At 35.3% G+C, this 13,738-nt stretch overlaps 1 protein-coding gene across 1 annotated transcript; it reads left to right on the top strand.

The window, feature by feature from the left end:
- The first annotated feature begins 1,167 nt into the window (after positions 1-1,167).
- On the top strand, positions 1,168-8,096 carry LOC127656994 (Golgi resident protein GCP60-like). The gene is made up of 8 exons (XM_052145605.1): positions 1,168-1,604; positions 2,565-2,706; positions 2,938-3,078; positions 3,210-3,368; positions 3,632-3,797; positions 3,944-4,112; positions 5,088-5,360; positions 5,775-8,096. The coding sequence occupies exons 1-8, from the start codon at positions 1,379-1,381 to the stop codon at positions 5,987-5,989; spliced, it is 1,491 nt and encodes a 496-aa protein (XP_052001565.1). The 5' UTR covers positions 1,168-1,378; the 3' UTR covers positions 5,990-8,096.
- Positions 8,097-13,738: the final 5,642 nt, after the last annotated feature.

Here is a 13,738-nt window from a genome sequence, read left to right as displayed (position 1 = left end):
GTGATTCACAAAACGATTCATTGAGACCATTTTATGAATCTTTTTGTTCAGTTCAAAGGAATCAAACTTAAAAGATTCGATTCTTTTGAGTCTTTTAACGAATCAGCATGCATTTTTACAAGTACAGTTGCTATTTTTTATTATTATTTTTTTGCTAAAATGTAACACAAAAGCAAAGAAAGGGTCTTTGGAGAAATTTATCGGATTAAACGTATACATTTTCTCTTCAAAATGTAGTAAAGTGAAAGTAAAAGTAAAAAAAAAAATGTATACTCAATAAAGTAGAAAAAATGTAAAACCTGTACTTAAGTAGAGTAACGATAATAATAATTTCATTTCTTACAACGGGGAAACCCTAATTACTTCTGTGGTTATGATTAGTAATATTAGATGATATTGTTAGTATAGCAAAGATCTAATCAGATCCCATGAGGATAATCATTGGAACAAAAGCTTTCAGCAGTTGAAACCAGGTCCAATTAGCATAAGTGTCATTTGGTTTTGTCAAAACAAGACTGAGGGGAATCCCTTTGTTTCTGTGCAACTCTTGGTTTTCCAGTTTTTAAGAGGTTCAATGACCTTAGGGCAATTGTAATTAAACAGACACGGTTGGTTTATTAATTTGTGTCACTTTGTTACAGTATTTAGCTACTTGTTCAGTGGACATTGGCACCAATGCAGTCACATACACACATATGTTTACTATAAATGCTTTCTGTTTTGTAAATCCACATATAATCCACATATTTTACTCATAGTTATAAATTAATTCGTCTGGCTACAAGTGTTAGCTATGGGAACAAAATCACAAATGCCTTTGGATCAAACTATAAATAATTAATTGTTAATTTGATTAGAATGTAATCTGTAGCCTGTAAGTACTATAATAATTACACGATTAGCATTTTATTTTACCTTCACACATTATAGATGTATCTGAGGTGTACATTTATATTTATACTCATCATACGTTTTTGTCCCACCTGGAGCAATAAATTAACATTTTGAGGTTTGAATTAAAACACCCAAATAGTTCTTACTCCCGCTCTTCCTGCTTTTGTTAGGACTTGGAAGGGAAATGAGGTTCAGTTTACTAGTTGCTTTACGACAGGTTGAGTCAGGTAAGTGGCGTGATGCTTACAAGGTACTGTTGAGTCTACAGTGAACCTTTGACATCAAACCAAACCCGAGGTTCGTCGTAGAGTATCACGCGTTATCCCAGCGCGTTTTCAGACTCCGTGAAAGATGAGTGCAATGTAAATGAGTTGAAAATAATACAAATATCACGGGATTTCCGGTGGGAATACACGGAAGAGAGGTGTTTTATGCGCTACGTGGCCACTTGTGACAGCAGCAGCGGCGGCGGCAGGTTGTCGTGATGGCTGCTGAAGTACAGCAGGAGTCTGACACAGCACTCAATGCCAGCGACAGCACCGAGGAAACCTGCGAGAACGGCACTAAGACCGACATACATCCGCCCAACACCAATGAAGACCATAAATCATGTGAGAATGATGAAGAACACCAGAAGTCTTTGCGAATGGAGAGAAACTGGGGTTTCACTTTAGAGGAGCTCTTCAGACTTGCGCTGAAATTTTTTAAAGGTACAGAGCTGATATTGTAATGAGCAGAAGGCTATACTGAAAAATACTCTCACGTTTCCTCTCCTTCTTGTTCTCTGTAGCCAGTAAAAGTTAAAAAAATTTAATCTCATGTCTGTCACTTTAATGTTGCAAAACAAAGTTAATGGAATATTCCGGGTTCAACACAAGTTAAGCTCAATCGACAGCATTTGTGGCATAATATTGATTACCACACAAATTAATTTAGAAGTGTCCCACTTGTCTTTAAAAAAAAAAAAAAAAAAAAAAATGGGTTACAGTGAGACACTTACAATAGAAGTGAATGGGGCCAATCTGTACACTATTTCAAAATTGTAGCTACAAGTCATGAATAATATTCATGTTAATATGATTTTAGTGTGATAAAATCACTTACTAACATTTTCTGAGTGAAGTTATAGCCAGTTTTACAACTTTTTTGCCATGACAATGTAATGTCAACAAACCATAAAAACATAAAATGACAATTTAAACAACTTTACAGCTCAAATAATACATGAGTTTTAACAGAAGAATTAATGCGAGTGCTTTTATAAAATTATAAACTTCACATTTCTGTCTTTAAACACTCAAAAAATTGGCCCCATTCACTTCCATAGTAAGTACCTCACTGTAACCTGGACTTTTGCTCTTTTTAAAGAAAAGGAGGGACAAGTCAAAAATATTTTTGTTGTATTCAACATTACGCTTAATTTGTATTAAACCTGGAATATTCCTAGAACTGTAAAATTACATTCAGTGCTAGTTCTGCTTATATATACAGTTTCAGAACATATATAATAATAGATTGACGATGTTGTGTTTGTTTGGATATTATGGTTAATATGTAATATAAAGATAAGTCAGATTGAACTGAATTAGGGTATCTTCCAAATACATTATAATACAGAGAAATTTCTATTTTGATTATTTTAAATGATTTCCTTTTAATGTTTCACACAGAGATGAACGGGAAGGCCTTCAATCCAACATATGAAGAAAACCTCTGCTTGGTTGCACTGTATAAGCAAATCACTTTTGGCCCTTATAACCCAAAAGAATGTCCAGAAATTGGGTTCTTTGATGTACTGGGAAATGATAGAAGGTAACATAAAGATGACCTTTTTGTGCCTAATATGTATGTAATAACTGTATAATAACATACCGTAATAATCATTTCAATATAATATGCAAGAAAAACAATATAGGCAAGTATGATCTCTAATATGCTTGGGTTTATTACTTGTTGGAGTACTTTTCTTCTTGCACAGCCATATAGCAGATGCCTGCGCTGTTTATAGACAGTTTATTTAGCATTTGCTACTGTATATCACAGGAAAGAATGGTTACGACTGGGCAGCATGGATAAAGAGGTCGCTATGGAGGACTTTGTGAAGTTGCTGAACTCCTGTTGTTGTCTGTTTGCTCCATATGTCACATCACACAAGATTGAGAAGGAGGAGCAAGAGAGGAGACAGTGAGTACTGTATTAGTGCCTAAGGTTTCTTGTGAAGTAGCTGTTGATGGAAAGCTACAGCTCCCACATCTATTAAGACCTCCTGTGGTAAGTCTTTTCCCCAGGTTTTCATTCTGCATGTGTGTGTTTAGGAGAGAAGAGGAGGAACGTCTCAGGCTGGAGCGAGAAGAGCAAGAGCAACGGCGGTTGGAAGAGGAAGCACGTCGGAAAGAGGAAGAGGAGAGGAGGAAAAGGGAGGAAGAACAGATGAGAAAAGAAGAGACAAAGAGGTCACAGATAGAGCAGCAGAAGTGAGTGTTCTCTCTTTGCTGTTATTAAACACTGAGTTTCACTTTTGACATTCACAGTAAATGATCATTATAAATAGATTTAAAAGTAAATACATTGTCATTGTTTTACTTGTTATTCATGTGTTACAGTAGTACCATCAATTGAAAAAATATAGTGAGGAATATAAAATATCGGAGGTTTCATTGGTCAGTTGCTTTGTGGGTATGTCTGCTGCTGTTTTGAGAATGTTTTAACATGTGTGTCAATATTTGTGTGTGTAAAGACAGCAGATCATGGCTGCTCTGAATGCACAAACTGCAACACAGTTTCAACAGTATGTCAAACAGCAGTATCCAGACAATCCAGAGCAACAACAAATACTCATTAAACAGTTACAGGAACAGCACTACCAACAATATGTCCAGCAGGCCCTCCGCTTGCAGCAGCAGGTATGGCTATTTGGTATTTGTTTTGTTGACAAACAAACAAATCAGCTCTAGATCAGTATTTTGGTTTGATTTTGAGGATTTTTTGTTTATGATTTTAACTCTTTGGTCACTGCTCAAGATTTTCATGTGTACAAATGGCCTTGCAGAAGCAGCTAGAGGACTCAGATGTGACCCAAACACTAGAGGCACCAACTCCTTCCTCAAATGATGCAATGTCCACATGCAATCCCAGCAGCCAATCACATCCATTGGAGAATCAGGAACAGCAGGCAGACTCTAAAGACTTCCATTTGTTTGTAGAAGGAAAAGCAGGAGGTATGTTTGACCTCCCAATTTACTTTAAAGTATGACAAAGGCAATTATTTTCTATGACTCAGAAAACTTATCTTTATCAACCTATATTGTTTTTTTTATGGTTGTGTCCTACAGTAATAATAATAATAATAATAATACAAAAATACATTCATTGTAAAATACACTAAAATACTTGTGTTTTTCACTTCAGTTCAAATGAACTAAAGCATAAAGAAACACAATTCTAGAACATTTTGTTAAAACTTGATTTTGCATTCTATCCAATTAAATTGGTAAAATTTAAGTTGACCTAATCCAATTAACTACATGAATACATTTTGTAGCATTGAAGAAATTGGGCTGGGGATTTCCATTTCCCAGCATGATTTGCATGGGACTAGATGGAATGAACAAATATTTGAACAAGATGAGAATAGGAGGAATTAGTTCATGTTTATATTCTGTTATATTGGCATTTAAAAAGTGTGTCTGTTTGGCTGGTGCATTGTGGTGAAGATTGGTGCTTGTGCTTAGGTTTAGGATGGACTTCAAATGATGTTTTATTTGAGTGCTATTTAGCTCGATAAGCAGTTGTAATTCAATTGACAGTTCAACAGTTTCACTGTCCTTACACTTGCTCACATGGCATTTACTCATGTCAATAAAATTAAGTTGGGCCAACATAAGAAAATTAAATTAAAGACTAGTAAATGTAGTGTGACAACCTAACAAAGCAGAATTAAAACTACTATAGTTCATTGATTTGACCTAATTCAGCCAAATTATGTTGGCTGAATGAAACTTAATTTGAATAAAATAATTTAAATTGCTTTTAAAACTATCTCAAAACAATTAAGTAAGGGTAATGATGTAAACTAGTTTTTTCTTAGTTGTTTATGTGTGGAACAGCAGGTTTAATGGTTAATTGCCTGTTCCAAGTACATATTTGTGGCTTTTGTTCAAGAAATGCTGTTTTTCTGTTTTGAATGAATGCAGAGACACTTATTATTGCTCCGTCTATGTGGACACGGCCTCAGATAAAGGAATTTAAGGAAAAGGTGTTGCATGATGAGGAGTCTGTGATCACAGTGGGCCGAGGGGAGGTGTTGACATTAAGGGTGCCCACTCATGAGGATGGCTCACAACTTTTCTGGGAATTCGCCACCGATCACTATGACATTGGTTTCGGGCTGTACTTTGAGTGGAAGGACTTGACCATGTCACCAAGCAACAATAATGAAGGGACACCTGCTACTGAAACTAAAGAAGGTAATAAGGTGCTTTTCTTTGACACTTTTTCACAACATTTCCTTGATCTTTTCAGTCATATTTGATCACTAGGATTCAATTTGTGAACTGATTTGACTGATTATATGAAAGAACCGACTCAGAACCGATTCGTAATATCTTGCAGGCAAGTTTTACTTTACTGAAAGTGCAATATCTAGCCATTTATTTATTTTATTCCAAAGCACAACTAAAAAACGCATTCACTATAGAAATTCAACGTTTAAGATTTTATCAATTTCCATGACTTGTTTGAGCCTGGAAAACAAAATGATCTGATATTTCAGGTTTATACATGAATAAGGGGACCCTGATGAATTTGAATGTACTATGTATTCAAATTTTGCATACGTTCATAGAATTTCATATCCATTAACAATTTGATCATAAATTTAGGGACACCACAGGCTGAAGGAGAGAAAGGGGTGGAGGAAAACAGACTTCCACTGATAAATGAGGTGGTTCCTGTTTGCCGTCGGGACAGCCATGATGAAGTCTATGCTGGCAGTCACCAATATCCTGGCCAGGGAGTTTACCTTCTTAAATTTGACAATTCCTACTCCCTCTGGAGGCCAAAAGTTGTCTACTACAGAGTTTATTACACCAGATAAACATCAATATCATGTCTCATATGTCCAGGCGTTGAATTCACACCCAATCTGCCTTTGAGTATGTGGAGTTTTTAATTTAGGTGACAATAATAGAAATAAATACTTCAACAGAAATACAACCTGCTCAATGAGAGTAGCATATATGTTAAAACCTGTTGAGGTGCATTCCTTGTCTTGAAGTTGATTAACAGTTGAAAAGCTCATATAAATGTGTGCACAGGCCTTGTACCAAGATGTCAGTTCATAACATCTTTGTTTTGGCTTTCTAATAAGGGTCATAGTAGAATATTCAGTATATTCTTTTGTCTGAAGTAGAATGCATTGTGTGTACGAAACTATGCATATTCTGATGTTGTTGAAGTTAATCACAATTTGCACACTACAGTACTGTTGAATATATTGTGTATATCTGTAGAAATTGAGTTATAAAGGCTCTAACACACATTAGACTTAACAGGATATTTTTTTCTTAAATAAATTTAAAAAGTAATTTCTTCAAGAATTAAAAGTGGCAGCTAATCTTTAGCTAGGTGTAACCATGTGACATGGTAATGGATCTTTTGTTTTTTTTAATTGGCCTTTTATTTTTGGTATAAATGTTTTCAATGTTCCATTGATATCTGAAAGTGTTGACTGTTTTGTAGATCCCATAATGCAATCTAAATTTTTAACATTTTTAACATTTATTGTATTTGATGCTAAATAAATGCTTTTATAGATACGTATGTGTGCAGGTAAAACACACAATGAAATTAATGCAAAGTATGTTTAAAAGTTCATAATATATATTATGTATGATTGTCCTATTGATTCTAAGACGATGGGCATACACAGGCACAGATTGTTTTTATATCAAATTAATTCTTACTATAATTAAAATAAGGCAATCATACCAACTGAGTTTTCTTTTTCTTTTCAAATGGAAAAATAGGTAGAATGGACTTAATAATTACCATCCATTAAGTAGTTTAATTTTACTAGTATTGTCATGTGCATCTTTTGTTTCGTGTAATAGCAGCATTTATAGCACTGCGTAAAGCAGACAGCAGCCTTATCTTGTCTTCTTCCATATCTGTAGCACAAATCCATTGGCACTTTGGGCTCTTCAGCTGAAAAGCAGTCCGAACATCTGAAGAGATTAAAATGAGGTTAAAAAAAATCTAAAATATGTAAATTACTTAATCATCTTAATATTGCTAATGTAAAAAAACTACTGATTTGAGAGATCTGTACATTGTGTTATATGTAATGATGACACACACTTTGTATCTGTGATTTCTATAAGATTTAGACAATGCAGAGCAACAGAATCCAAAAGGTGTGAGCAGTGTTCTCTGCCAGACAAAATAGTACATTTGACACACTCCTCTCCATCAGTACAAGAGCATCGTTTAACAGAAACAGTCCCAGGTCACTCGCATGCTCATACATCCTGAAAAAAAGAATGAGAATGAAAATATGGTAGTACATGCGCTTGGATTAATAAACGTGCTTCCTTAATAGAAAGATTATTATATTTCTTGTAGACTTTGACATATTGAGTTTGATTTACTACATAACAGAAAATGGTCAGCTTGACGCAAACAAAGAAACACTTTGTTTCTCTGTTATTTGATCGGAGGTCAACAGCAGTACCTGAGAGAGGCAGCAATGTCTCCATTTAGGCAATGTCACTTCCTATTTGGTGATCAAGTATCTGCTAAGTTCAGTACAAACATAGTGTTATACTTTACTATATATACACACAATACAGGTAATTCTCATCAAAAAAATGTCCAGTTCATGTTTCACCTCAAAGAGATCCGATTTTGAGCCTAAGCACCGTTAAAATGTTTTTGCATAGTTTGTTTTGACATTTTCCTTTTGAGTTTTTTTTTTTTCTAGTTCTGGTGATTCTCATTAAATTTCTCATTACTTTAACTGTATTTTTACGAATTCATTGACATAAAAATAAAATTGCAATGCAAATCTCAATGGTCTTAAAAATGCTTCATTGTTTTAAAGAACAATTTCCTATTATATTTTGAGCTGGACATGTTTCGTGTGATGAACCCATATATACTAACATCTGCATATGTTGAATGTAAATGCATAATATTCCAACAAATAAATTATTCTGTTGTCTGTATTTAAAGGAACAGTTCACCCCAAAATGAAAATTCTCTCATCATTTACCCTCATGTCATCCCAGATGTGGATGACTTTCTATCTTCTGCTGAACACAAAGCTTTTTAGAAGAATATCTCAGATCTGTAGGTCCATACAATGCAAGTGAATGGTGACCAGACCTTTGAAGGTCCAAAAATCACATAAAGGCTCAATAAAAGTAATTCATACGACTCCAGTGGTTAATTCCATGTCTTCATAAGTGAAATGATGGGTGGGTGAGAAACAGATGAATAATTAAGTCTTTGTTTTATAAATTATAAATGATCCTCCCTGCACACTAGGTGGTGCTATGCATGCACAGAGAATGTGAATTGCAAGAAGCAAAATTTGAATGTGGAAATGAAAGTAAAAGTGGAGATTTATCCTAAAATAGGATTTAAATATTGATTTGTTTCTCACCCACACCTTTTATATCACTTCCAAAGACCTGTATTTCACCACTGGAGTCTTGTGGATTACTATTATGCTGCCTTTATGTGATTTTTGGACCTTCAGAGGTCTGGTCACCATTAACCTGCATTGTATGGACCTACTGAGCTAATACATTTTTCTTAAAATCTTTGTTTGTGTTCAGCAGAATAAAGAAAGTCGTACATCTGGGATGGCACGAGGGTGAGTAAATGATGTGAGAACTTTCCTTTTTGGGTGAACTATTCCTTTATCTTGCCTTCTGGCCTTTACTGTGGCCTTTGATAACCTGATCTGTTTCTGGAATGACTGGTACATTCATATACAACTTACTGGGCAGCTTTGAATCATGCTCTGTGCCTGCAGGATTCTCAAGTTTTGATTCAGGCTCCTTTTCTGCACTGCACCATCAGCTGTGTGTAGTTATCTCTAAACACACCTTATGGATGAAGGTCATGTAAGTCATCAGTGTGTTGAGGGCAGATGATAACTGTGTGTAGTCTGGGTGCTAAGGTGGTGTGTGCAGCGTTAAAGCCTTAAGCAAAGTCAAATACTCCTCTACCCGTGCAGATGGGGCAACAGCTCCTGAAAACTGGACATGAGATGAAGTGCTAGATAAACCATTCTTATGACTGTCAAAAAAGTTGTAACTTTACCTTAGTATTCTGGTCACAAGGGGGTTGTCGCGTCTCTTCAGAAAGTTTTGGAATACGGGAAGCATCTCTGCTCTACAATGGATATAAATATACATGTGGTACAAAGATATTTTTCTCTAAAAAAGCATGAAGCATAGAGGAGTGAGATAATTGTTAGGAGTGAAACATGAGACCTACCTTGTCTACGGTTCTGAAAATGGTAGGATAGTTGTTGAAGTTAGTGTAGGCTCGTAGTTTGGTGCAGAACGTGACAAAAACATCACACACACACTGCTTTGTACCTTATTCCTCCCACCGTTCAGTAAGTTCCTTCAGAAAAAGACTAGAAGACCATTTTTGAAGGGCAGAGTTTAGAAAAATTGGAAGAAACTAAAATATGATTATAGAGAAAAGAAGAATGTGGACAGGTATTTTAGACTTGTTTTCCTCCTAAATGTCTAGCAGAGGGTAGAAGATTGTAATGACGTTGGCGGAGCAGATAATGGCTCAGTTCGGTGCAGCTCTCAGAGGACTGTAGCTTCAGATCGCCTGAAGCTTTGCACACAGCACTGCACCTGTCTGTTTCACTTAAGAAACAGAAAATGAGAGGAATAATGAACACACTCTCAATCACTGAGGATTGACAGTATACAATCTAAATAATTATTTATAACAGAAACACACATTTTTGTAGACTCTGGAATGGGGACAATGGTATTAAATGAAGTGCTTTTTGTGAGAAACAATGGGTCAGTATTCTTCAAACCACCCTTTACAGATCTTAGTAAAAAGTTCCCCAAAAAGTCTAAGGGGTCATCCTACTGCTCAACAGTATAAACAATAAATCAGATTCAGGTAAATTTAGCAATGTAAAGGATGTTAACAGAATGTTTCACGCTTACTGGAGTCTCATTCATAAGTGCCAATAGCTCCTTAATCAAACATTGCATGACCTCAGATTTAAGGGAGATGACAGGCATCTTTATATGGTCCCAAAGCAGCAGACCTGTTGAGGACACACAAAAATGGTTTGAATACCAACACAAGAGAAAGAGATTTCATAATTACATAATCCATGTATACACAACACCTATAGCCATTAAATGAACAATGCAAATACTCACCGTCATGACGTTCCAAAGCCATATTATTTTCTTTCTTATGTGGAACACAAAAGAAGATGTTTCAATGAGTATTGTATAAGTATAAAGACATGTATTTTCAATACAATGCCACTGTGGATATGAACTCACTTTAAATCTTAAAAAGTAGCCTACTTCTGAAGACGTACACTGTAAAAATGTCCATAATTTTAACTGTGAAATAATGTAAAAATGCTACATTAAAAAACTGTTAATTAGTTAACGTGTAGATACCCTAGTATACAGTACTGTGCAAAAGTTTTAGGCACATGTGCAAAATGATGCATAGTGAGGATCTTCAAAAATAAATAGTTTTCATTTATCAGTTAACATCATACAAAGTCCAGTAAACATAAAAAAGCTAAATCAATATTTGGTGTGACCACCTTTGCCTTTAAAACAGCGCCAATTCTCCTTGGTATGCCTGGACCTGGTTGTTGGCAGATAGGATGTTCCAAGCTTCTTGGAGTCATCGCCACAGTTATTTTATCTATTTAGGCTGTCTCAATTGCTTCTGTCTCTTCATCTAATCCCAACTGGCTCGATGTTCAGTGGGGTGCTTTGTGGAGGCCATCTGTTGCAGAGCTCCCTGTTCTTCTATTCTATTCTATTTGCAAAAGTAATGACTGGGAGTCTAAAATGTATTTTTCCTATTGACACACTAACGCTGAAGATATAAATAACCATCTTAAGACAAATATTTTTGTGAAACATCTTAAGTGCCTAAAAAGTTTGCACAGTACTGTGTATGGTAAAAAAGTATTATATTATACAAGACAATCCATGTACATTTATGGTAAAATACTGTAAGAAAAAAAAAGATGTAAAAAGTATAATTTGACATAATAATTAACAATGAAAATATATCTTTTTTTTTTTTAACAAGAGAATACATAAACTATTGTGTGAATTATGGTGAAAAACAATATTCGGTCATTCCCAGAAGTCCCCGTGTGAGTCATCTCCTTGCATTATATTTTATGGAAATAGATATGTTTCATTTCATTTTTATATATCAGTTATGTACATTTGGTGTGTTCTGTGTAATATTTTATGTAGTTTAGTTAATGTTTATTGTAGTATTATTGTGTCACATCAGTTACCCTGATGGTGTTTTGTGTAAGTAACACTGTACACTGTCTCCACATGTGTTTTAATTATTGCTCCTGGAAGGGTCACTACAGATGAACTTAAAAGGAATATTCCGGGTTAAATTAAATTTAAGCTCAATCGACAGCATTTGTGGCATAATGTTGATTACTACAAAAAATGACACGATCAGCCACAACATTAAAACCACCTGCCTAATATTGTGTAGGTCCCCCTCATGCTGCCAAATCAGCACCAACCCGCATGTCAGAATAGCATTCTGAGATTATATTCTTCTCACCACAATTTTACATTGTGGTTATCTGAGCCAATCATCCATGCGAAAATCTCATCAGCCAATTGTGTGGCAGCAGTGCATAAAATCATGCAGATATGGGTAAGGAGCTTAAGTTAATGTTCACATCAACCATCAGCATGGGTAAAAAATGGGATCTCAGTGATTTGAAGTGTGGCATGATTGTTGGTGCCAGACAGGATGGTTTGAGTATTTCTGTAACTTCTGATCTCTTCTGAAAAAAAAAAAAACGGAAGTTATGTGGACAGAAATACCTTGTTGATGAGAGAGGTCAAACTGGTTCAAACTGACAAAGTCTACCATAACTCAGATAACTGCTCTGTACAATTGTGGTGAGAATAATTTCATCTCAGAATGTTATTCTATGACTGGTCTAGGATTGGCACTGTTTTGTCTGTACGAGGGGGACCTACTCAATATTAGGCAGGTGGTTTTAATGTTGTGGCTGATCAGTGTATTTTAATTGAATATTCCTTTGAGTCATCATGTGGTCTTGTAATAACTTCTTTGATTAACAATTCATTTTAGAGTGAAAAGCAGACTTTCCAGAAGGTTAGTACTGTATTATGTATGGGCATAAAAATGACATCCCATTTTAACAGATTTTTTTTTTTTTTTTACATTGTACTACATGGAATACAGAAACAACCTGAAATGTAAGTCATTTTTCCATTGCACATTCATGGGAGCATGAGAGAAGCAATAGATGTAAAATCTGTCACTGGTAAATTACTTAAATTTTGTTTTCGGATGTCTTCAGAAGACTTGGAATATGATGCACGAATCACATTTTATGTAACTTTTGTGTTCTTTTTTAAAGTGAGACACTATCCACTGCCATCATATTGAGAATACGGTCTATACTATTCATTAAAACATCTCCTTTTGTGTTCAGCATAAGTAAGAAAGTCATACGGGTTTGGAATGATACAGTATGAGGTTGAGTATTTTATGACATAAGTTTTCATTTTGGGTAAACAATTGCTTTAACTTTAAGCTTAGCTTTAAAACTATTAAAAAACTGTTTTACCCGGGATATTATGGAGTTTCCTTTGTGTCTTTATTATTCAATCAAACATACTGTGTTTGAGAGTAAAATTAATTATTTTGTAATTAAAAAAAATAAAAGAGTGCAAAAAAGTCTTCTAAATGCTCAAAAATAAAGAAGTTGATAACAAAATTATTTGCAGTGCGTGTAATCTTTTGAAAACTTTTTTTTTTTTTTTGTGCACTTCAAAAACTTTTCATCACAAACCCACACATTTTGCTCTCTTTTCTGCTGTCTTTTTTGCGGCTGTAAATATTTTGCTTGCGAGTTGAAAAGTTTTGCTTGCGCGTAAAGCTGTACCTCAGTGGGCGGTCTCTAACAACCAGATGAAAGGCCTTTTTCTGTTGGTCACCCTCGATTGAAGTGACCGGTTGGCCACGCCCATTACAGTTTCCCGCCGCTGCTGCTGCTGCCATCATCGTCGCACTGCGGTCAAGCCAGCCGTGGTTTGAAAATACACGGTCAAGCCAGCCCAGTATGGGACGTCCCGTATAAGAACTGACCATTATTTTTTTCTACTTAGAAATGAGGTATTAATGGGCCTCTGAAGTCGAATAATGTGACATTTCTCCAAAATGCTGCAGTAAAATGGTTTGATATGAAGTGAGTATACTGTATGGGACGTCCCGTATAAGAACTGACCATTAGTTTTTTTCTACTTATTAGAAATTAGGTCTTTATGGGCCTCAGAAGTCAAATAATGTGACATTTCTCCAAAATGCTACAGTAAAATGGTTTGATATGAAGTGAGTATACTGTATGGGACGTCCCCACAAGAACTGACCATTATTATTTTCTACTTATTAGAAATGAGGTATTAATGGGCCTCTGAAGTCGAATAATGTGACATTTCTCCAAAATGCTGCAGTAAAATGGTTTGATATGAAGTGAGTATACTGTATGGTATGGGACGTCCCCTACAAGAACTGACCATTAGTTTTT

This window comes from Xyrauchen texanus, chromosome 16 (genome assembly GCF_025860055.1).
Source record: "Xyrauchen texanus isolate HMW12.3.18 chromosome 16, RBS_HiC_50CHRs, whole genome shotgun sequence".
NCBI lineage: Eukaryota > Metazoa > Chordata > Actinopteri > Cypriniformes > Catostomidae > Xyrauchen > Xyrauchen texanus.
This window is presented reverse-complemented; position numbering and strand designations above follow the sequence as displayed.

What these genes read in the sequence shown, in the direction of transcription:
- LOC127656994 (XM_052145605.1), top strand. Translation starts at nt 1,379, where the DNA reads ATGGCTGCTGAAGTACAGCAGGAGTCTGACACAGCACTCAATGCCAGC. An exon ending in TGCGCTGAAATTTTTTAAAG is followed by an intron (nt 1,605 to 2,564) that starts GTACAGAGCTGA and finishes TGTTTCACACAG; the next exon opens with AGATGAACGGGAAGGCCTTC. An exon ending in TCACAGATAGAGCAGCAGAA is followed by an intron (nt 3,369 to 3,631) that starts GTGAGTGTTCTC and finishes GTGTGTGTAAAG; the next exon opens with ACAGCAGATCATGGCTGCTC.